Source organism: Hemitrygon akajei, chromosome 21 (genome assembly GCF_048418815.1).
Source record: "Hemitrygon akajei chromosome 21, sHemAka1.3, whole genome shotgun sequence".
NCBI classification, from domain to species: domain Eukaryota; kingdom Metazoa; phylum Chordata; class Chondrichthyes; order Myliobatiformes; family Dasyatidae; genus Hemitrygon; species Hemitrygon akajei.
This window is the reverse complement of record NC_133144.1, coordinates 27,905,262-27,928,026: the sequence shown is the minus strand read 5'-3', so window position 1 is coordinate 27,928,026 and position 22,765 is coordinate 27,905,262. Positions and strand designations below refer to the sequence as shown.

Sequence of the window (22,765 nt, the reverse complement as noted above, 5' to 3'; positions counted from 1 at the left end):
ACCCTTGTGTTACTACAACTTCCATGATGACTTCCCAGTTCCTTCAGTATTTTGTGTGTGTTGCTCAGGATTTCCAGCATCTGGAGAATCATCTGTGTCTATCTTGTTTCATGTCTAGGCACATAATAAGACAAAAGCCCCTGCAATGTTTTCCCATATAATCTGTTGTCATATTTGTGACCCAAAACCGTTGTTAGTTTTTCTTTCTCTTTTAACTATACAATGCATTATTTATTTTTTTTAGGAACTTTTCCCCTGATTGTGTGTTTCTTTCAAGCTAAATTCTGCAATTGGTCAGTAATCAGCGTGCAACTTTAAAAGGTCCCGGGAAGAGTGGCGGCTCTGTACTGTGAACTGATTTCAATTGGGAAAGCAGTAGCGTTGTTATAATTATCAGTTCTGCATGTCATACTGCTAAATCTTCTCAGCTCTGCAGACCATGTAGCAAAGAAAATCCTGTCATACATAGGATGATGTCCTTGTTATGACATTATCCTGTGTCGTGCCCATGCAGTGTTCCTCGTGGGGAACTTTAGGGGAACAAGGACAACATTGTCCCAGGAATTATCACCATTAGGCATTCCTGAGACAACTTAGTCTTCACAACACATTCCTAGTGGAACCTCATTATTTAAGACCCTTATATATTTATAACCAACCCTTTTGAACCTCACATACTGTTGCCCCTGATTTGGTTCTGAGACCCTAATCCTCTTCCTGTCTAGTCCTGTTATGTCCTCAAGCCTAAGCTCTGATGTTCTGATCTCCTGAGCATTCCTCAGATACCATGACCTGATCATTCTCCTGGACCTCAGTCTCCATCTCTCCCTCAAATCCCATCTCTCCCTGAAATCCCTGGCTTGTACACGCTGCTACAAATCATTGGTTGATTTTTTGCCTCCTTTTTCAACCCTTTTTCAACTGTTGTTCCAGTCCTCTATCTAACCCCACCCAACTAAAGACACAGCCTCGACCTCTTCTGCCTATTCCTTCTGCCACAAGTCCCACCCTCCTCCAAAATTCAATTATTTTGACTTATTATTTATGTAATAAGGTAACAATAATTTTGTTAACTTATACTTTTTATATATATATTTGTTTAAATATTGAGTGTGATAGATATAAACTTTATCTTGTCATTAATAAAATTATACACTTGCATCAAAATTTAAAATTAACATGCCATAGGTTAATATAAACTCTAACTTTTGCCCTCAGGTTCTGATGTTTAATGATGAAGATGAACGTAACACATTTGTGGAAGATTTTAAAAATTACCTTAATAGTCATGGCATACCTCTGCTGGTGCATGAAGTGAAAGAACGAACTCTGTTGAAGGAAGCTGTGACAAAGGAACAACGGATAAAGATCTTAGATACGTTCTTCCGTCGTGTTTTTGCCCAGGTAAGGCAATAATTGGTAAATTAGCTTATTATTGTCACATATACCAAGGTACAGTACTTTTTAGATTGGTTCTATACAACATTGTGGGCTGAAGGGCTTGTTCCTGTGATACACTGTTCTATGTTCTACGTAAAACTTTGTTTTGCATGCTATCCATGCAGATCATCTCGTCACATCAGTGCACTGAGATAGTACAATGGAAAATAATAGCAGAATGCAGACTATAGTGTTACAGTTAAAGAGAAAATGCACACAGGCGATAAGGTACGAGCCTTATAGAGACAGATTGTAACTCAAGTATTTAACTTATTGTACTAAAGGAACAAATCAATAATCTTATATCAGGGGAATAGAAGCTGTCCTTGAGCCTAGTGGTATGTGCATTAAGGATTTTGTATCTTCTGCCCGATCAACATCTACACCATCATCACCATCTACACTATCTACACCATCATCACTATTTACACCATCATCACTATCATCACCATCTACACCAACATCACTATCATCACCATCTATACCATCATCACCATCAACCCATCTACACTATCTACACCATGATCACCATCAACACCATCATCACCATCTACTCCATCATCACCATCTACACCAGGGGTGTCAAACTCATTTTAGGTCACGGGCCGGATTGAGCAAAATGCAGCTTCATGCGGGCCGGATCAGTCGGACGTGTGCGAACGCAGCTTTCGTTGCCTCCGTTTTTTCAGCCTGCTCTCATGTGTCTCAGTCTCTGCTATAACTACAAAGTGTTTCACTTTACAAATTCCGTTTCTTATGAAGAAGACTGCTGAGCAAGACTGCCGAATAAACACTAAAAACCCTGAAAACCTGGTACCTGAATAAACTCAGCATTAGCCATATCATACGCCATAGGCGCTTCGATTACTGGGGCCAGCTTTAATAGTAATTAGATATTATCTCGCGGGCCAAAGATAATTCCACTGCGGGCCGGATTTGGCCCGCGGGCCTTGAGTTTGACATATATGATCTACACTATCTACGCCATCATCACTATTTACACCAACACCACTATCATCATCATCTATACCATCATCACCATCAACCCATCTACACTATCTACACCATGATCACCATCAACACCATCATCACCATCTACTCCATCATCACCATCAACATCATCTACACTATCTACACCATCATCACCATCAACACCATTTATACTATCTACACCATCATCACCATTTACACCATCATCACCATCTACACCATCATTACCATGTACACCATCATCACCATCAACACTATCTACACCATGATCAGCATCTACACCATCATCACCATCAACATCATCTACGCTATCTACACCATCATCACCATCAACACCATTTATACAATCTACACCATCATCACCATCATCTACACTATCTAGACCATCATCACCTTCTACACCATCTCCCACCATCGCCAGTAAAGTACAAATGTATTGCCATCTACTATCTTGAGATTCATTTTCTTCCATGTATTTACAGTAAATAAGTAATTCAATAGAATTTATGAAAAAACTATACATAAGTATAGGCTAACAAACAGCCAATATGCAAAAGAAAATGAGGGGGGGAGGGAGAAGGGGGCAGAGAGAGGGGGAAAGAGAGGGAGAGGGAGATGGAGAAACATGATTTTTCGAGTCCTTGAAAGTATGTCTGCAGATTGTGAAGTAAGTCAGAGTTGAAGTGACTGAATCTCTCCAAGATTTTGACCTAGAATTTCTTCCATACCATGAAGACATTAAATAGCAGTGAAAAGAGCCAGTTCATAATCTGTGTGTGGGCCCACACTGCCCGCGTCTTCCTGTTTCACATCCTATGATTGCAACAGCATCATACATGTTGTTCTTTCTTCAGCTTATTATTGAAGAATAATGGTCTGCGGGGGATGGCTGTAGTGAAGGGAGGTCTGGGGTGGGGACTAGTTCATAGGTGGGATCAGCATTTCAAGGGCCAGAGAAGAGGGTAGCACTCAGATTTGGGAGAGGTCATAAGGTGGGCATCTGAGCGCTAAGTAGAGAGTTGGTGGCTTGGTTGGACCAAGAAAAAGATAAAAGGACATATATCACATCTGCAATCTGCACAAAAGTTGTGACAGAGTGGTGATGGATATAGAAGAGAGAATAATCTTTGGAGAATTGATATGTGAGACAAGAACAGGCTGAAGCAGTGCATCTGCCAGGGTAGTCTCACTCATTGATCTTAGGAAGGAGGACAGAAACCGTCTTTGTATGGTGGGGTATGATAAAGTTGGAAGCTGTGGAGAGGAGATCTGAGGAATAAGATCAATGACTTGCAGATGTGAAGGGTCATAATCCAGAATATATGAGGAGATGCCAGTTGTTGTTCACCCTTAGGGAGGTAGGTGTCATTTTATCAGGCATTTTATCAGGCATTTTATCTCTGCATTTTCATTGTATAATATGATCTACTTCTGCTTTCTTTGCTCCAATCAGGTTCTGGAGATTGATGGGTCTGATGCCGGAAACTTTGATTATGAAATCTCTAAGAAAGCAAAAGAGTCTCTGACCTGTGAACTGACGAAGACAGAATTTGCAGAGGCACTGGGAGTAAAGGAGGACAGCATGTTTGTAGAGCAGATGTTTAGCCTGGCAGACAAAGATGGAAATGGCTACCTCTCTTTCCGGGAGTTCCTGGATATCTTTGTTATTCTGATGAAAGGTAACCCATGGCAGTGTAGCAGCTAGCATGACAGTATTACAGTTCAGGGCATCAGAATTCGGAGTTAAATTCTGAAACCCTCTGTAAGCAAGTTTGTACCTTCTTTCCCATGTGCACATTGATTTCTTCGGGGTGTTCTGGTTTCCTCCCACAGTCCAAAGACGTACTGGTTAGTAGGTTAATTGGTCATTGGGTTATCTGTATTTAGGCTGGGGCTAAATAGGTGGATTTAATTAATTTTAAGTTTTTAAAAGCCTTGAGTTCAAGGTCTAAGAACAGATGTGAGCCCAGTTGGGAGTCTGGCCAGTGGTTAACAACACTGTCTCAGCAGTAATGGAGACAGGAAAACAACACTGCCTTTTGATATGTGAAATCCACACTAATGCATGTATTCTATGTATTTTCTCTTGCATTACTTGAGCTCCCATTAGTACTGCCATAATTTTTATAGGATACAGTTTATTTTATTTTTATTTTACAATATCTTGAAGAAGGCTTGCTATTAGGATGTCCCAAAGAACATTGCTGTACATGGTATACTGTTGGAAGTGTTTGTACTGCTGTAATGTGAAAAATGTGGCAGCCAATTTGAAAGCTGCCACAGATCACAATATGGCAGTACAGCCAGTCCCCAGGTTATGACAGAGTTCTGTTCCTGGGTACTGCTCATAAACTTACTGTTGGAAATCAACAGCTGTGTGTGATGGGAGATAGAGCAGTCAAGGGAAGAGCAGCCACCAACCAGCCTCACTGACTTGGTGCTCTCGGCTCTCCTTGGCTTGACCGAGTTCTCAATTGCTGTAGCTCTCAACTGGGGAGAAGAAAGACGTAGAAATGACCTGTTCCCACCTGAAAGAAGATGCCTGCTACCTTGCAGCAGCCTGCAAAATGTGGTTAGATCACACATGGAGTATTGTGTTTAGTTCTAGTCACCCTATGATACAGAGGATGTGGAAGCTTTAGAGAAGGTGTAGAGAAGATTTAGTATGATGCTGCCTGGATTAGGGAACATGTCTTTTGAGGAAAGGCTGAGTGAGCTAGGACATCTCTTTGGAGTGAAGGAGAAGGAATGACAAATTTAATTGGCCAACATTTTAAGGTGATTGGAGGAAAGTTTAAGGAAATATCAGAAGTAGGTTTTTTACACAGAGTGGTAAGACAGAAGAGCAGAATTCAGCCCATCAAGTCTGCTCCACCATTCAAGCATTGCTGACTCATTTTCCCTTTCAACTTCATTCTCTTGCCTTCTCCCCATAATTTTTGATGCCTTTACTAGTCAAGAACCTATCATCCTCTGCTTTAATATATTCCATAGCCATTTGTGGCAATGAATTAATTCCACAGTTTCATCATTTTTTTGGCTGAAGAGATTTTTCCTCATCTCTGTTCTAAAAGGACATCCTCCTATTCAGAAGCCATGCCCTCTGGTCCTAGACTGTCCCACTATTGGAATTATCTTCTCCATGTCCACTCACTTGATCCAGTCCCTATAATATTTGCTAGTTTTCAATGGCACCCACCTTCGTTCTTCTAAACTCCAGAAATTATAGGCCCAGAGCCATGAAACACTGAAACACTCTTCATACATTAGCCCTTTCATTCCTGGGATCAATCTCATAAACCTCTTCAATGACTGGACATCCATGAGGCCCAAAACTGCTCACAATACTCCAGATATGTTCTGACCAATGGCTTATGAGGTATAAGGATTACATATATGCTTTTATATTCTAGTCCTCTTGAAATAAAGGCCTTTCTTACCACCAGGGATAAGAATAGAATATCAGTGATAGGTCTCTTGGAACATCAGTTTAGACAGCTGCGACCCCTTAAAAAGGGCAGTCTGTGGCTTAATTTGGCCTTTATGGAGGAATATATTTTACAGAACAAGTGGCCTTTCATTCCTAGAGGCTGCTAATCATGTAGTGGTATTATACTGGGAAATCTATGTGTCCTTCCACATCAATCACTGAAGGCAAGCATGCAGGACTACTTATCTGGAACTGATTAGACATACAGGTGAGCACAATTGTTGTACAACCGCCTAATAACTGCAGACAATCTCCTACATATTTAACACTGGTTAACAAATATGAAGTTCCCCCTCTGATTCCAATAGACAAACAATTTCAACGTTAAAGCCAGAATTTATTGTCATATGCATAATTACATGTATGCTCAGATACAATTAAAACTTACTTGCTCTAGCATCACAGGCACAGGAGCACTTAAGCAACATTTGCAAGAAAAACATAGATCAAACATAAATTCTACACAAGAAAGAACAAAATTAGAACAAAAATATCTATTTTAGTGCTAAGTGTTCAAAGTAGTCACAGTATTGCTATACTGCATTAATGATTCGGGTTTGGCTGGTGGGAAGTAGCTGTTCTTGAACCTGATGATGTGGGACTTCAAGCTTCTGTACCTCCTGCCTAATGGTGATTAGGATAAGATGCAATGGCCTGGATGGTGGGAATCTTTGATGGTAGATGTTGCTTTCTTCAGGCAGTGTCTCATGTAGATACTACCAATGGTGGGGAGTTACATGCCTGTGAGCAGAGTCCATACTCACTGCAGCTTCTTATATTCCTGAATATTCAAATTACTGTACCAGACCATGAAGCAACCAGACAGAATACTTTCAGCAGTATATCTATAGAAGTGTTTTGTGACATGCCAAACCTCCTTAATCTTCTAAGAAAGTAAAGAAGCTGGCACACCATCCTTGTGGTTGTATCCATGTGTTGGGCCCAGGTCAGGTCCAATATGTTAACACCCAGGAATTTGAATCTTCCTCAGGTGAAAGACCACCATTATGGATTGTCTTCCCATTGTACAGACTGATTGATTATTAATTCCAGCTGAAAACTGTCTTAATTTCCTTGTGCAGGTTCTCCGGAAGCAAAATCTAAGCTCATGTTTGCAATGTACGATGTTGATGGAAATGGTTCCATGTCAAAAGAAGAGTTCTCACAACTACTTAGGTAACTCACATTATGTAGTTGCACATCTGTATGTTAGGTCTGACATGGTAAATGGCTGAGTGAAAACTGCTGGGGTTCCTTAAGGTTAAGAGGATATTGTTTCTAAAATTGACATGGTGCTTCCTACAGGTGCTACCCAGAGAACACACTTTTTCTTCCTTAGAAATATAGAATTGTGAGTTTCTTGCTATCCGAGTTTGGGATATTGGCTAAGATAAAGTTTTAAACACAAAAATTGGAATAATGCCTCTTACATAACCAGCAAGGCTCACTTACAAATGATAGGCTACTGTTTTTCAGATAGAAAGTTTGATAATATTTCATTTCTTGATTGCTGTCAATTTGGACATTTGTTTTTATCTTGGTTATGCTTTCTAAAGTTAGATATCTTAAAATGATCCAGTGTAAGGCAATGCATTAGTCTACTACATGATTTAATTTCAAATAAAAATAAAATGTGAAGACTTGGACATGCAGTCTTGGGTGCAAGAAATGATGGGCCATAGGTACAGAAACAGCCCTTTCCTTTGTTCTTAGGGTAGATTCAGCTTTCATTATAGCTTCTAAGCAAGTCAATGTATAGGGATGGGTGCTTGAACCAACCTTAATTAGGTCCTCTTGTATGTACCTGCTTCTCCCTTAGCACCTTCCCTTCTATCCCATCCTTTCAACAACTCTGCTCAAGACCTTCTTAAGGAGGAAGATCAGTGCATCAGGATTTATCCTGGGATGAAGCAGAGAGGTAGGACATGGGAGATTAAGAAGACTAGGTCCACACTCCCTTGAGTTTAGAGGAGTGAGATCTTCTAATTTAAGCATACAAAATTCTTGACAGGGTAGTGACAGATATTTCCCTGGAGCTTGGATGGTAGAACCATTATTAGTCTCAAACAAATGATTTGGGGTGAAAATAAAAAGAACATTCTTCATTCAGAATTTAGTGAATATTTGAAATTCTAACAAAGGGGTGTGAAGACCCAGTTGCTGAGTATATTTAAAAATGAGATTAATAGATTTTTATATATTAAAAAAAATAAAGAGACATAGAGTAGGAAAGTGATACTGTAGTGAAAGATCAGGCGGGATTTTATGGAATGACAGGGGGATTCCAATCCTGCTTTTGTTTCTGATGTTATGTTCTGATAAAAGACTTGGGTTAGAACATAGAACATTACAGCACAGAAACAGGCCTTTTGGCCCTTGGCTGTGCCGAACCATTTTTCTGCCTAGTCCCACTGACCTGCACCTGGGCCATAGCCCTCCAAACCCCTCTCATCCATATACCTGTCCGAGTTTTTCTTAAATGTCGAAAGTGAGCCCGCATTCACCACTTCACCTGGCAGCTCATTCCACACTCCCACCACTCTCTGTGTGAAGAAGTCCCCTCTAATGTTCCCTTTAAACTTTTCCCCCTTCATCCTTAACCCATGACCTCTGATTTTTTTCTCCCCTAGCCTCAGTGGAAAAAGCCTGCTTGCATTCACTCTATCTATACCCATCATAATTTTATACACTTCTATCAAATCACCCCTCAATCTCCTACGCTCCAGGGAATAAAGTCCTAACCTATTCAACCTTTCTCTGTAACTCAGTTTCTCAAGTCCCGGTAACATCCTTGTAAACCTTCTCTGCACTCTTTCAACCTTATTAATATCCTTTCTGTAATTAGGTGACCAAAACTGCACACAATACTCCAAATTTGGTCTCACTAATATCTTATACAACCTTACTATTATATTACAAATCTTATAGTCAATACTTTGATTTATAAATACCAATGTACCAAAAGCTCTCTTTACGACCCTATCCACCTGTGATGCCACTTTTATGGAATTATGTATCTGTACTCCCAGATCCCTCTGTTCTACTGCACTCCTCAGTGTCCTACCATTTACCTTGTATGTTCTACCTTGGTTTGACCTTCCAAAGTGCAATAGCTCACACTTGTCCGCATTAAACTCCATCTGCCATTTTTCAGTCCATTCCTCCAACTGGTCCAAATACCTCTGCAAGCTTTGAAAACCTTCCTCACTGTCCACTACACCTCCAATCTTTGTATCATCAGCAAATTTGCTGATCCAATTTGCCACATTATCATCCAGATCATTGATATAGATAACAAATAACAATGGACACCGCACTGACCCCTGTGGCACACCACTAGTCACAGGCCTCCACTCAGAGTAGCAATCCTCCACTACCACTCTGACATTAGACATTGAGCCAATGTCTAATCAAATTTACTGCCTCTCCATGTATACCTAGCGACTGAATCTTTCTAACTAACCTCCCATGCAGGACCTTGTCAAAGGCCTTACTGAAGTCCATGTATACAACATCCACTGCCTTCCCTTCATCCACTTTCCTGGTAACTTCCTCGAAAATCTCTAATAGATTGGTTAAACATGACCTACCACGCACAAAGCCATGCTGACTCTCCCTAATAAGTCCCTGTCTATCCAAATACTTGTAGATCCTATCTCTTAGTATTCCTTCCAATAATTTACCTACTACCGATGTCAAACTTACTGGCCTATAATTTCTTGGCTTATTTTTTGAGCCTTTTTTAAACAACGGAACTACATGAGCTATCCTCCAATCCTCTGGCACCTGACCTGTGGATATCGGCATTTTAAATATTTCTGCCAGGGCCCCTGCAATTTCAACACTAGTCTCCGTCAAGGTCCGAGGGAATACCCTGTCAGGTCCTGGGGATTTATCTACTCTGATTTGCCTCAAGACAGCAAGTACCTCCTCCTCTTTAATCTGTATAAATTCCATGACCTCCCTACTTGTTTGCCTTGTTTCCATAGACTCCATTCCAGTTTCCTTAGTAAATACAGATGCAAAAAACCAATTTAATATCTCTCCCATTTCTTTTGGTTACATCTGAACCATAGCAATTTTTAATACAAACCAGGAGTTCCCTTCTTTAAATTAAACAATTTAACAAGTCACAGTTGAAAGATAATTCTGTATTTTTATTTATAATTCAGCAACAATTTTGACATCTATGCCAGATAAGATTAAAATTCTTTGGAAGATTCTTAGATTGTTACTGTTATTAAATGAGATTAAAATATTTTGTTGCCATCTTCCAGCAAAGTGGTATTGAATGTTAAAGCATTCAGATGAAAATTGGTGTTCATTCGTACTTACTGTTGAGAGATTTGAGATTCAGGATTGTTTAATGTATTTTGTCGTTGCACAAGTGTAAAAATGAAGGAAATGATTATTACTCCAGATTCAATGCAGCATAAAAAGCACAATAAGCATAATGAACACAATTTAAAAAACACAATAAATATCTATACATAAATTAGCTTATATAAATAGACATAAAGTGACACTAGGTACAGGAGTATTTGTACATAAGGTGACTGTCAGGAAATGATAAAGTAGTAGAGGTGGGGAGGGTGAGTGGGTGGAGGTGTTGATTAGCCTGACAGACAGGGGAAGTAACTGTTTTTGAGTCTAGTGTTCCTGGTATGGATGCTGCGTAGCCTCTTCCCTGATGGGAATGGAACAAACAGTCCATTTGAAGGGTGTATAGGATCTTTCATAATATTGCTGACCTTGTTCCAGCATATTTCCTTATATATGCCTTTAATGACTGGTAGTCTGGTGCCAGTAATGTGTTGGTCAGTTTTAACTACCCATTGTAGAGACCTGCTGTGCGCTGCAGGGGAGATTCCATAACACACAGTGATGTAGCATGTTAGGATGCTCTCAACTGCATATCTGTAGAAGGTCATAAGTATTGATGTGCATAGTCCAGGTCTCTTCAGACACCTCATAAAGTAGGGACTGATGCCAGTGATGAGTTGGGCAGTTTTATCCAGCAGATGTGAATTAAACAGCAAATGAAAACCAAAGACCATGGGATGCCATTGGATAATTGGGCTCTGCATAAATGCTTGAGTGGATCTGTTATTAGAAAGCAAAGAAAATGAATTATTTTTCATTATTTCCAGTAGAATGTTCATGGTCAAAGGATTCAAAGGTTAATTTATTATCAATGTATCCTTATACAACTCTTGAGATTCGTCTTTTCCAGATAGTCATGAATAAGAAAGAAAATGAAAGTCGTTCAGCGAGAAACATCAAACCCACCTCCCCTGCACAAAAAATGAACAGTATCACAATCGTCAACCCCCGAACTCCATATCCTCGCACTAAACGGAACAAGAATGTCAACTCCCAAACAACCCCTCCTCTGCTTAAAAGAACTAACAGCTCACAAAAAGTACATCAAACTGCCACCCCTCCCAGACCTTCTGCCCTCGCAGAACAAAATGGAAAAGAACATATTTACTATACAAGAAAGCTAAACCGAGGGCATAGTTTGGGATCTAGATTTTGGCTTTGCCCATCTATTTAATTTACATTAACACAAGAGATACTGCAGATTTCAGCAGATTAGGTAGCATCTATGGAAAGAAATAGAGTCGACATTTCGGGGTGAGGCACTTCATCAGGACTTTAATTTATTTTATTCTTTGTTTTAGATCCTTCATTGAGATCTCTAACAACTGCTTGACAAAGGATCAAATACAAGAGGTGATAGAGTCAATGTTCAAAGATGCTGGATTTGAAGATAAGGAGGAGTTAATGTGGGAGGACTTCCATTATTTGTTTCGAGATCACTACAGCGAATTGGAGTTGGCTCAGCTCCCTGTGAAAGGTCTGTAAAGCTGTTTCATAATTCTCATGATCATTTATCAAGAATAAACGTACAAAAGGAATTGACATTCCACACTCTTTAATTTAAATTGTTTAATTTATAATATTCAGTTTTAGTTCTTTTTTAGCATATTGTTCTTAACCATAAACTGTCCTACCTTGAAAACATACTGCTGATCTATTATCATTTCTAAGCAATTCTGATGAGCTGTAAGAGAACCTTTCCCACAGCACGCCAATCATTCAGGAAGGGCAACTGACCGATGTAGTTGGGAATGAAGCTTGTACTCCTTCTCCTCCCCCCACCTTCTTATTCTGGTTTCATTCCTTTTCCTTTCCAGTCCTGATGAAGGGTCTCAACCCAAAACAAGAACTTTTTATTCCTCCCCATATATGCTGCCTGACATGCTGAGTTCCTCCAGCATTTTGTGTGTTAATCTTTAATTACCAAAACTGCTATGATTCAAGCAGTGCCATTTCATACTTGCCTTAATTTTGTGTCCTCAGGAAAAACAGTTTTTATTCCCCCAAGCCTTGTTATATTACCTGTTAGAGAAAGGTACTCCATTAGTTTTGTTTTCAGCAGTTCAGTATTGATGGAGTGGATGCCATTGGATCTGGCCAAAAACCAAGCTGAAGGGATTAATGAGCTAAGTTCACGTGCAACCAAACAAGAAAGTAATTTTCAGGGTTAACCATATAACAATTACAGCGTGGATCTTGGCCCTTCTAGTCCATGCCGAACACCTACTCTCTTTAAAGAACCCTGAAAGGGAATAATACAGATATTGAAGATAGAAATAGAGCTGTTTCTGAAGATGCAAGCAAAGGAGTTGCCATTGTCTCCTAAGCTCCACCCCCATTTATGATATCTCTGAATGATTTGCATTAAATATGAATGTTTGGTTTGGTATACCTGCAGATGATAAAATGATTGGTGGCACTGTAGACAGTGTGGAAGACTGCCAAAGGATAGAATAAGATATAAATCTGTTGCAGATGTGTCAGAGAAATAGCAGATTGAGTTACAAAGGGATATGATACAGTAGATGATGAGCAGATTATAATTTGATAACTAGCTTTCAAAGCTGGTGGCGTAGTGCCATCAGCGCTGGACTTCAGGGCAAGAGGTACCGAGTTCGAATCTGGCCGGCTCCCTTGCACGCTCTCCATCTGTGCCTGGGTTGATTGTCGAGCTAGCAACTCGACCTCGTAAAAAAAAATACCTGGAGAGGGGTGGGCTTTGCCAGGTTTCAGATGCCCAAGACACACTGTACGATGAGCAATCACCAAAAAGATCGGTGCATCTTGTCATGATGGCGCCCTGATGACTCCAGCAGGAGTTAAGGACACACACACACACACACACACACACACACACACACACACACACACACACACACACACACACACACACACACACACACACACACACACACACACACACACACACACACACACACACACACACACACACCATAGCCTCTGGTTGTGGTCACCTCTGTTTAGCCAATTCTATCGACTTGCAATGATGCTTTTACTTATGAGAGAGTCCAAGTGCACTGACCATCCTTATCAAGTAGCCACAATTTTAATAATTATAATTAAACTAATCGTTTTCATTCTGTGAACAATGATTATCAATTTTTGACCAGGTCATTATAGACCAGTCAGTAGTCAAAATCTTCCAAAGCCTAGAATATTTATCAGAGGTAAAGTACTTTATTAACTCAGAATATTTATGTATGAGGGAAGAGTTGGGGGTATAGTGGTGAGTTGACCATTCTTGTAGTGCTTAATTGATATCAAATTGCCTCTACAAAATAACAAAAATTATCCAACAAGTTACTCAATGAGCTTTTGATGTTGTCTAAGTAAATTTTACTCAGGTGTTTGACAAGGTCCCTCATGGGAGGCTCATCCAGAAGATTAAGATGCATCGGATCCATGGTGACCTGGTTGTTGGACCCAGAACTGGCTTGTCCATAGTAAAACGATAATTGTTGAGGGAACTCATTCAGGCTTGAAGTCTGCGATTACCGTTGTTCCACAGGGATTCTCCTGGGACCTCTGATATCTGTGATTTATACAGATGACTTGGATTTAACAGGAATGGTCAGGTTGGGTAATTCATAGATGATAGACAAGATTCGTGGTCTAGTGGAGGGTCTAGAAGACTGCCAAAGGACAGAGCAGGTTATAGATTTGTTTCAGATGTCAGAATCAGAATCAGGTTTGTAATCAACTGCATGTGTCATGAAATTCATTAACTTAGCAGCAGCAGTTCAATGCAATACATAATATAGAAGAAAGAAAGAAAAAAATGTTGGCAGCAAAATAGCATATGGAGTTTAATATGGACAAGGGTGAAGTGTTGCACTTTGGGAGATCAAATGTGGAAACAGTACACTATTAATGGCAAGATCCTTCAAAGTATGATGTACAGAGAGATCTTGGGGTCCATGTAAACAGCGTCTTGAAATTGGCCATGATAAGATGGTAAATTAGGCCTATCAGAAAGTTTATTGCAGTTTTATGGAACTCTGGTTAGACCACAGCTGTATTACTGCATTCAATCCTTGGTGTCCCATTGTAGGGAAGACGGAGAAGATTTGGCGAGGGTGCAGAAGAGATTTATTTACCAGGATACTGTCTAGATTAGAGGGCATATCCTATAAAGAAAGGTTAGACAAACCTATATTGTTTTCTCTCAAGTGCCAGAGTCTGAGAGGCATAGATAGAGTATTCTTCAGGTCAAAATGTCTAATACCAGAGAGCATCCATTTAAGGTGAAATTGAGTCATTTCAAAGGAGATGTACAAGGCAATATTTTTACACAGAGAGTGGTGGGTGTCTGGAATGTGCTGCTAGAGGAAGTCTGAACCAGCATCAGGTTTATTATCACTAATATACACTCAGTCGCACTTTATAGGTTACATCTTATATCTAATAAAGAGGTCACTGAGTGTATGTTTGTAGTCTTCTGCTGTGTAGCCCATCCATTTCAAGGTTTGATGTATTGTGCATTCAAAGATGCTCTTCTCCACACCACTGTTGTAATGTGTAGTTATTTGAGTTTCTGTTACCTTCCTGTCAGGTTGATGCAGTGTGGCCATTCTCCTCTGACCTTATACATAAGAACATAAGAGATAGGAGCAGGAGTAGGCCAATCGGCCCCTCAAGCCTGCTCCGCCATTCAACAAGATCATGGCTGATCCAATCTTAACTCTAGTTTTCACCGAATCCCACAAGGCAACAGTGCCAACCAACAGGGCACCAGGCCGCCCATTTTATTTTATTATTCATCCCGCCCAAACCCATGTGATCACCCAGGGAAAAAAAAACGATTTGCCAATTGAGGAGAAAAAACTGGAAAATTCCTCTCCGACCCATCCAGGCTATCGAAAACTGGTCCAGGAGATCACATGGCTGATCTAAACCTAGCCTCATGTCCACTTACCTGCTCGCTCACCGTATCCCCTAATGCCATTTTTATCCAGGAAAATGTCTATCTCCGTTTTGAATTTATTGAGTGTAGTAGCTTCCACAGCTCTCTGGGGCAGTAAATTCCACAGCCCCACTACCCTCTGAGTGAAGAAATTTCTCCGCATCTTAATCCTGGAATGGCATCCCCTTATTTTAAGATTATGCCCCCTAGTCCTAGTTTCACCCATCATTGGGAACATTCTCCCCGCATCCACCCGATCAAGCCCCTTCACTATCTTATATGTTTCAATAAGATCGCCTCTCATTCTTCGGAACTCCAATGAGTAGAGTCCCAATCTACTCAACCTCTCATCATACATCAACCCACCCATCCCCAGAATTAACCTAGTGAACCTTCTCTGCACTGCCTCGAGAGCCAGTATGTCCTTTCTTAAATATGGATACCAGAACTGCACGCAGTACTCCAGGTGTGGTCTCACCAATACTCGGTACAACTGCAGTAAGACCTCTCTGTTCTTATACTCCATCCCCCTAGCAATAAAAGCCAGCATTCCATTGGCCTTCTTGACCACCTGCTGCACTTGCATACTAACTTTTTGTGTTTCCTGCACCAGGACCCCCAGATCCTTTTGCACAGAAGCACTTTCCAGTTTCTCTCCATTTAGATAATAACTTGCTCTATTATTTTTCCTGCCAAAGTGCAAGACCTCACACTTGTCAGTATTATATTTCATCTGCCAAATATCTGCCCAATCACTCAGCCTATCTATGTCCCCCTGCAGGGTTTCAATGTCCTCCGCACTCATTACACTCCCTCCCATCTTTGTGTCATCAGCAAACTTCGATACGTTGCACTTAGTCCCTTTCTCCAAATCATTAATATAGATTGTAAAGAGTTGGGGTCCCAACACCGACCCCTGCGGAACACCACTAGTCACCAACTGCCAGTCTGAGAATAAACCATTTATCCCAACTCTCTGTTTTCTGTTAGAAAACCAATCCTCTACCCATGCCAGAATATTATCCCCAATCCCATGATTTTTTACTTTAAGTAATAATCTTTGGTGTGGCACCTTGTCAAATGCCTTTTGGAAGTCCAAATACACCACATCCACTGGTTCCCCTTTATCTACCCTATATGTTATGTCCTCAAAGAACTCCAACAAATTTGTCAAACATGACTTCCCTTTTGTAAAGCCATGCTGACTTTGTCCTATTAAGCTATGTTTATCCCAATGCCCTGTTACTGTTTCCTTAATTATCGATTCCAACATTTTGCCAACCATAGATGTTAGGCTAACTGGCCTATAATTCCCAGCCTTCTGTCTATTGCCCTTTTTAAATAAAGGAGTTACATTAGCATTTTTCCAATCTGCCGGGACCATTGCCGAGTCCAGCGAGTTTTGAAAAATTATCACTAATGCATCCACAATCCCGACCGCCACTTCCCTTAAGACCATAGGATGCAAGCCATCCGGTCCAGGGGATTTATCCACCTTCAGTCCCATTAATTTATCAAGTACCATTTCCTTGGTGATTTGAATTGTAGTTAGCTTCTCTCCCCCTAGAGCCCCCTGTTTATCCAGTGTTGGGATATTTTGAGTGTCCTCTACTGTAAAAACTGATACAAAATATTTGTTCAGCGTTTCCGCCATCTCCATGTCCCCTACCATTACTTTCCCGGTCTCATCTTCTAGGGGACCAACATTTACTTTAGCCACCCTTTTTCTTTTTATGTAACTATAAAAACTCTTACTATCTGCTTTTATGTTTTTCGCCAATTTACTTTCATAATCTATCTTCCCCTTCTTAATCAATCTTTTTGTTATTTGCTGCTGATCTTTAAAAGCTTCTCGATCTTCAATCTTCCCACTAGATTTAGCTACCTTATATAACTTTCTTTTTAGTCGTATACTTTGCTTTATTTCTTTACTTAGCCACGGATAACTATTTTTTCTTTTACACCCTTTTTTCTTCAGTGGAATATATTTTTCTTTTAGTTGTAAAATAACTCCTTAAATATACACCACTGATCAAGTACCGATCTACCCTTTAATCTATTTTCCCAATCCATATTTAAGCAATTCTGCTCTCATACCATCATAGTCTCCTTTATTTAAGCTCAGTACGCTTGTTTGAGATCCAACCGTCTCATCCTCTAATTGAATATGGAATTCGACCATGTTATGGTCACTCATTCCAAGGGAATCCTTTACTAGGACATTTTTTATTAATCCTGTCTCATTACACAGGACCAGATCTAAGACTGCTTGCCCCCTTGTCAGCTCAGTAACGTATTGTTCAAGGAACCCATCCTGAATACACTCAATAAACTCTTCTTCAAGGCTGCCGTGTCCGACTTGATTAGTCCAGTCAATATGAAAATTAAAATCCCCCATAATTATAGCTGTTCCCTTATTACAAGTCCCAACTATTTCCTGATTTATGCTCCGACCAACTGAGTTACAGATGTTTGGAGGCCTATAGACTACTCCCACCACTGCTTTTTTCCCTTTACTATTTCTTATTTCTACCCAAATTGTTTCATTATCGTGATCCTTTGAGCCAATATCATTTCGCTTTATTGCAGTGATTTCTTGCTTTATTAACATAGCCACCCCACCTCCTTTTCCTTCTTGCCTGTCTCTCCTAATTGTCGAATACCCTTGTATGTTTAATTCCCAGTCCTGGTCACCCTGCAGCCATGTTTCCGTAATTGCCACAATATCATAACCATACATAATTATTTGTACCATCAACTCATCAATTTTATTCCTAATACTACGTGCATTCAAATAAAGGACTTTCAAATATGTTTGACACTTATTTCCTACCTTTTCCTTTTGTACAACTTTACGCTTATCTCCGTACATTCTTTCCCCTCCTGACACACTCTGTCTTTTTATTCCTCCACTTTTACCTACATCCATTACCTTCTCCATTGTCTTTTTAATTATTTGCTCTCTAGAATCTATAATTTTAGCTGATGAAATATGGCAGCCCAATCTTTGTTTTATTTTAGTTTAGCTTTTTTTAGTTTAGGGTTTTGTTTCTCTCTTTATAAAATATATTTTTCATGGTTAGTTACAAAGAGATTGGGAGGCTAAACTACATTTGTTAGTTGGAATCTGTGTTTGTATATGTCAACTGTTATTAATGTAATCCCGATCTCTTTGTATCATTATCATTATTGTTATGTTTACTCATTTGAAACTTAATAAAAAGATTGAAAAAGACCTTTCCCATTAACAAGGCATTTTCGCCCACAGACCTGCCAGTGCCTGAATTTGTTTTTGTTTTTGCATCATTCTCTGTAGACTCTGGAGAAAGTTGTGAGTGAAAATCCCAGGAAGTCAGCAGTTTCTGAGATACTCAAATCACCCCATCTGGCAACAACAATCATTTCACAGTCAAAATTCCCATTCTGATGTTTGATGTGTCCAACAACTGAACTTATTGACTGTGACTGCATGATTTTATGCATTGAGCTGCCATATGACTGGCTAATTAGATATTTGCATCAACAGGTGCACCTAATAAAGTGGCTATTTAGTGTATGTTGCTGGATAGTTTTAGAGTTTTAAAGTTGTACAACAAAGGAACAGGCTCTTTGGCCCATCGTGTACATGCTGACTTTTTTACCCATCTACACTAATCCCGTTTGCCTGTATCCTGACTGCATCATACTATGCCTTGCCTATTTGTGAGTGCCTAAATGTCTCTTTAATGTTGCAATTGCATCTGATTCTACCTGACCTCTGGCAGTTTTATTGGACCTTTCAAATTCAACATCTATAACTAATTTATTTTTTCAGGTGTTGAAGGGCAGAAACGTGACCAATCCACTCGGGTTTCCTTCATAATGAGGAAAAAGCAAGGAAAGTAAGTAAACAAGAGATATATTGGATGGGAAGATTTATTGAAAGTCTTCAAAATTATGAAGCTAATTGAGGCAGTTGGGTGGGACAGATGTAAAACAGTGTCAAGAAATTGAATCAAACAACACATAATGTCAATTAGAGAGAGAGAGAAAAATTAGAGGCAAATGACTATTTCAGGACAACAGGTGAGTCTAGATTGATTCAGGGTTCTTTACCTGTCTGACTTGCTACACATGTATGTGGCTTACAGATGATATGACCACTCAAGCAGAAGCCACAACATTGTTGATACTTGCTTCAGAGTTATACAAAGCAGATTTCATCGAGCAGGCCCAAGGCTGTGGGGTCTATTGCTAGGAACCCATTTCAGGAATGTTCTGTTTGAAGGCCTAGGGGCAAATGAGCAGATATTGTCCATCTTCAGGACCCAATGAGTGTTGTGTCCTACTGCTGTTGGAGGCTGGACTCAGTGAGAGGATCGGGGTGGGCAGGGATACAAGCTGATACGACTGGTGCTGCCATTGGAGGAAGTGGGTGTATTAGAACCCACAATTTGAAATGTGTGTGGGATGAATTTGGAACTATCAGTGATAAGAGTTCCTTGAACATTTTGTGTGTAATACAAGGAGGGGATCTGGAGACCAGCAACTGAAAGGGGGGGGGGGGTAGGGGATTGGGAACTGGTAGATGCCAAGTGGCTGATATTTCACTGAGTGGCAGCAACCTGGCAGATTTAGCTGATTGGGTGAGACGTGTTGTGACGGAGATTGGAGGGGTGAGGGTAGACATGCGAGTGAGTGATTGGAAGGATGACAGTAAGTAACCCAGTTTTGAGCTGAGACTATTCTTCTGTCCCGAAATGGTAACTGTTTATTCATTTCCATAGATGCTGCCTGACTTGCAGACTTCATCCAGCATTTTGTGTGTTGCTTTGAATCTGTTAAACTTGTTTCACCTGTTCAGTGGTTGGCTCAGTTCCTTCTGTGTCACTGGACTCAACATCACAATGTTGTCTTTCGGATCTTATCTGCTACTTGTTATAATGTATGTATCTAGAAATTGAAAAGTATAGTTTTTTTTAGCTAGCTCATGGTGAGACAGTGGGAAATTAAATGGAAGAATGTATGCCATGCAAGCAATTCTTGATATGACTGCTTATCAAAGAAAATCAATAATTTAGTACACAAAGCATAGTTGCTGGTTGGTTATCAGAACTCCCATTACAGAAATATGTGAATGCAAGCACTCACCCATGACTGCACCAGCAGGCTACAAGACATTAGTAGGATTCATTTGAGCACAGAGTTAAAAATTTCTGTGATGTTATGTGTACTTTGGAATATTGAGTTTTTCACCAACAATAAAATGCATAAACTAATCATTCATCGTGTTTGGTGCTTTTTTAATCTTGCTGTTCTAAGTATGGCTGCATGTTTCCCTGCATGGCTATAATTATGTACATTCATCATTTGCAATGCACCTTTGAATGTCTGAATCATAGAGCACTACAGCACAGAAACCAGACCTTCAGCCCATCTATTCCATGGCAAACTATTATACTGCTTTGTCCCATCACCTGCATCCCGCACTATAAACCTCCATACCCCTCCCATTCATGTACCTATCTAAATTTCACTTCAATGTTGAAATCAAACCAGCTTCTGCCATTTTCGCTGGCAGATTGTTCCATATTATCACCACCCTTTGAGCAAAGTTCACCTCATGTTCCCCTTAAATGTTTCACCTTTCACCCTTAACCTATGACCTCTAGTTCTAGTCTCACCCAACCTTAGAGGGAAAAGCCTGCTTGCATTTACCCTATACCACTCATAATTTTGTCTACCTCTGAACATAGAAAATATTGAAAACAAAATTGCACAGGAACAGGCCCTTTGGTCTATGATGTCATGTTGAACTGATTAACTAGTAATGTAAAAGGTGTTGCATAAATATAAATTTGTTCAATTACTTGTGCAAATGTCTTTTGCCTGACATGTTCTTGTCTTTCTTTGTAAATCTGTTCAGCTTCTTTCAACTGGAGAATTTGTGTCAGGATGGGATCCAGATTTTCTAAATATCCCTGAGACCTCATGAATATTATCCTTTGATGTTTTCCAGCACGGCAGAACCCACCGAAGGCAACCAGGTGGAGACCAACCACCAGGAGGAAATGAATGACCCAAGCCGGGCGGGCATTGTAATGGACCTGCGGAAACGGTTTCGCAAAAAGTATGATATAAAGTCTTAATTATATAATTCAGTAACAGGAGAATGTTGTTAAAATTACACATTGACTTTAGCTTGTAACATCTTTGCATAAGAAATCAGCCCAAGGATCAGAGTACAGTTAACCTGAAAACTACACTGCAGTTTTTTAATTGTTTTAATTGTTTCCCTGCAAAATGATTGTTTCCTTCAAAAGCTGATGCTCCAAAAAGGTGACATCCATTATTGAGGACCTCCATCACACAGGACATGCCCTCTTCTCATTGATACCATCAAGAAGAAGGTACAGGAGCCTGAAGACACACATTCAATGTTTTAGGAACAGTTTTTTCCCCTCTGCCATCTGATTTCTCAATGGACAATAAACCCATGAACACTACCTCAGTAGCTGCATCCTCTCTTTATGCACCACTTTTTTTTCATTTTATATATATTTATTGTAATCTATAGTATTTATTATTATGTATTGCAATGTACTACAGCCACAAAACAGAAAATAATCATGACATATGCCAGTGATATTAAACCTGACTGTGATTCTGAAATGAGGTCACATTTACAATTAGCTGTGATAGCTAGGCACCAAACTTTGTATATCTTTAAACCCCTTAAAACTCAAGTAAAATCATGACCATATTTTCCATTTTCTTCTTTCAGGGGGCAGTGTACTGAACTGTAACATTCTAGTGTGTGTACTAGAAGTGATTAATTAACTGGTAATAGAGACTTGTTTCCTCTAGTTCAGTTACAACAGTTGGATTAAAGGTGAAAATAGAAGCAACGATTCCTACTCCAAAGTTCTGACAGAGTATGATCATAAAATTAAACAAAATTAAAGCTGTCAATCTATAAACATGAGGACACAAAAACAGCAGATGCTAGAAAGTAGAGCAACAGACAATCTGTGGGAGGAACTCAAAAAGTCAGTCAATATCAGTGGAGGCAATGAAATGGTTGATGTTTTGGGTCAAGACCTAATGCACGGACTTGACCTGAAACATATATCATTTCTTTCACTCCACAGATTTTGCCTGATCCATTGAGATCCTCTTGCAGTCTGTTTATTGCACATTTTAAATAGTTTTCCATGCACAATGATAATAGGAATCCTGAGCATCTTAACAAATTAGATGATAGGCCTGTGGAGTTTACTTTACCAAGGTAAAATATTGTTTGGCATGGGTGTCAAGAGATCTTGGAGATGGTCAAAAGTCAGGTATGGATATTTTGAATGTCTGAACAAGATCAATGGACTGAATGGCCTTCTGTTGTTAACATTTACTGAGAGTCTCAAGATGGCGCTCATGGAGTAAACCGCTTTTAGGCTTTGCTCCAAACCTTTTACGTCTTTTTAACCTACAAACACCCCTTAAACTTATTCTAAAGGGGTCTAAACATACAGAATTTTTCTTTTTAAACTATTTGAATTATT

General features: G+C 39.8%; 1 protein-coding gene across 1 annotated transcript in view; it reads left to right on the top strand.

The window, feature by feature from the left end:
- LOC140714177 (dual oxidase 2-like) overlaps positions 1–22,765 on the top strand; it is a 145,404-nt gene that overhangs the window by 76,161 nt on the left and 46,478 nt on the right. Inside the window, exons 18-23 of the mRNA XM_073025053.1 lie at positions 1,219–1,404; positions 3,884–4,109; positions 7,003–7,096; positions 11,605–11,780; positions 19,042–19,108; positions 21,226–21,336. Of these exons, the coding sequence (XP_072881154.1) occupies positions 1,219–1,404; positions 3,884–4,109; positions 7,003–7,096; positions 11,605–11,780; positions 19,042–19,108; positions 21,226–21,336 (860 nt within the window). The remainder of the gene's footprint in view (positions 1–1,218; positions 1,405–3,883; positions 4,110–7,002; positions 7,097–11,604; positions 11,781–19,041; positions 19,109–21,225; positions 21,337–22,765) is intronic.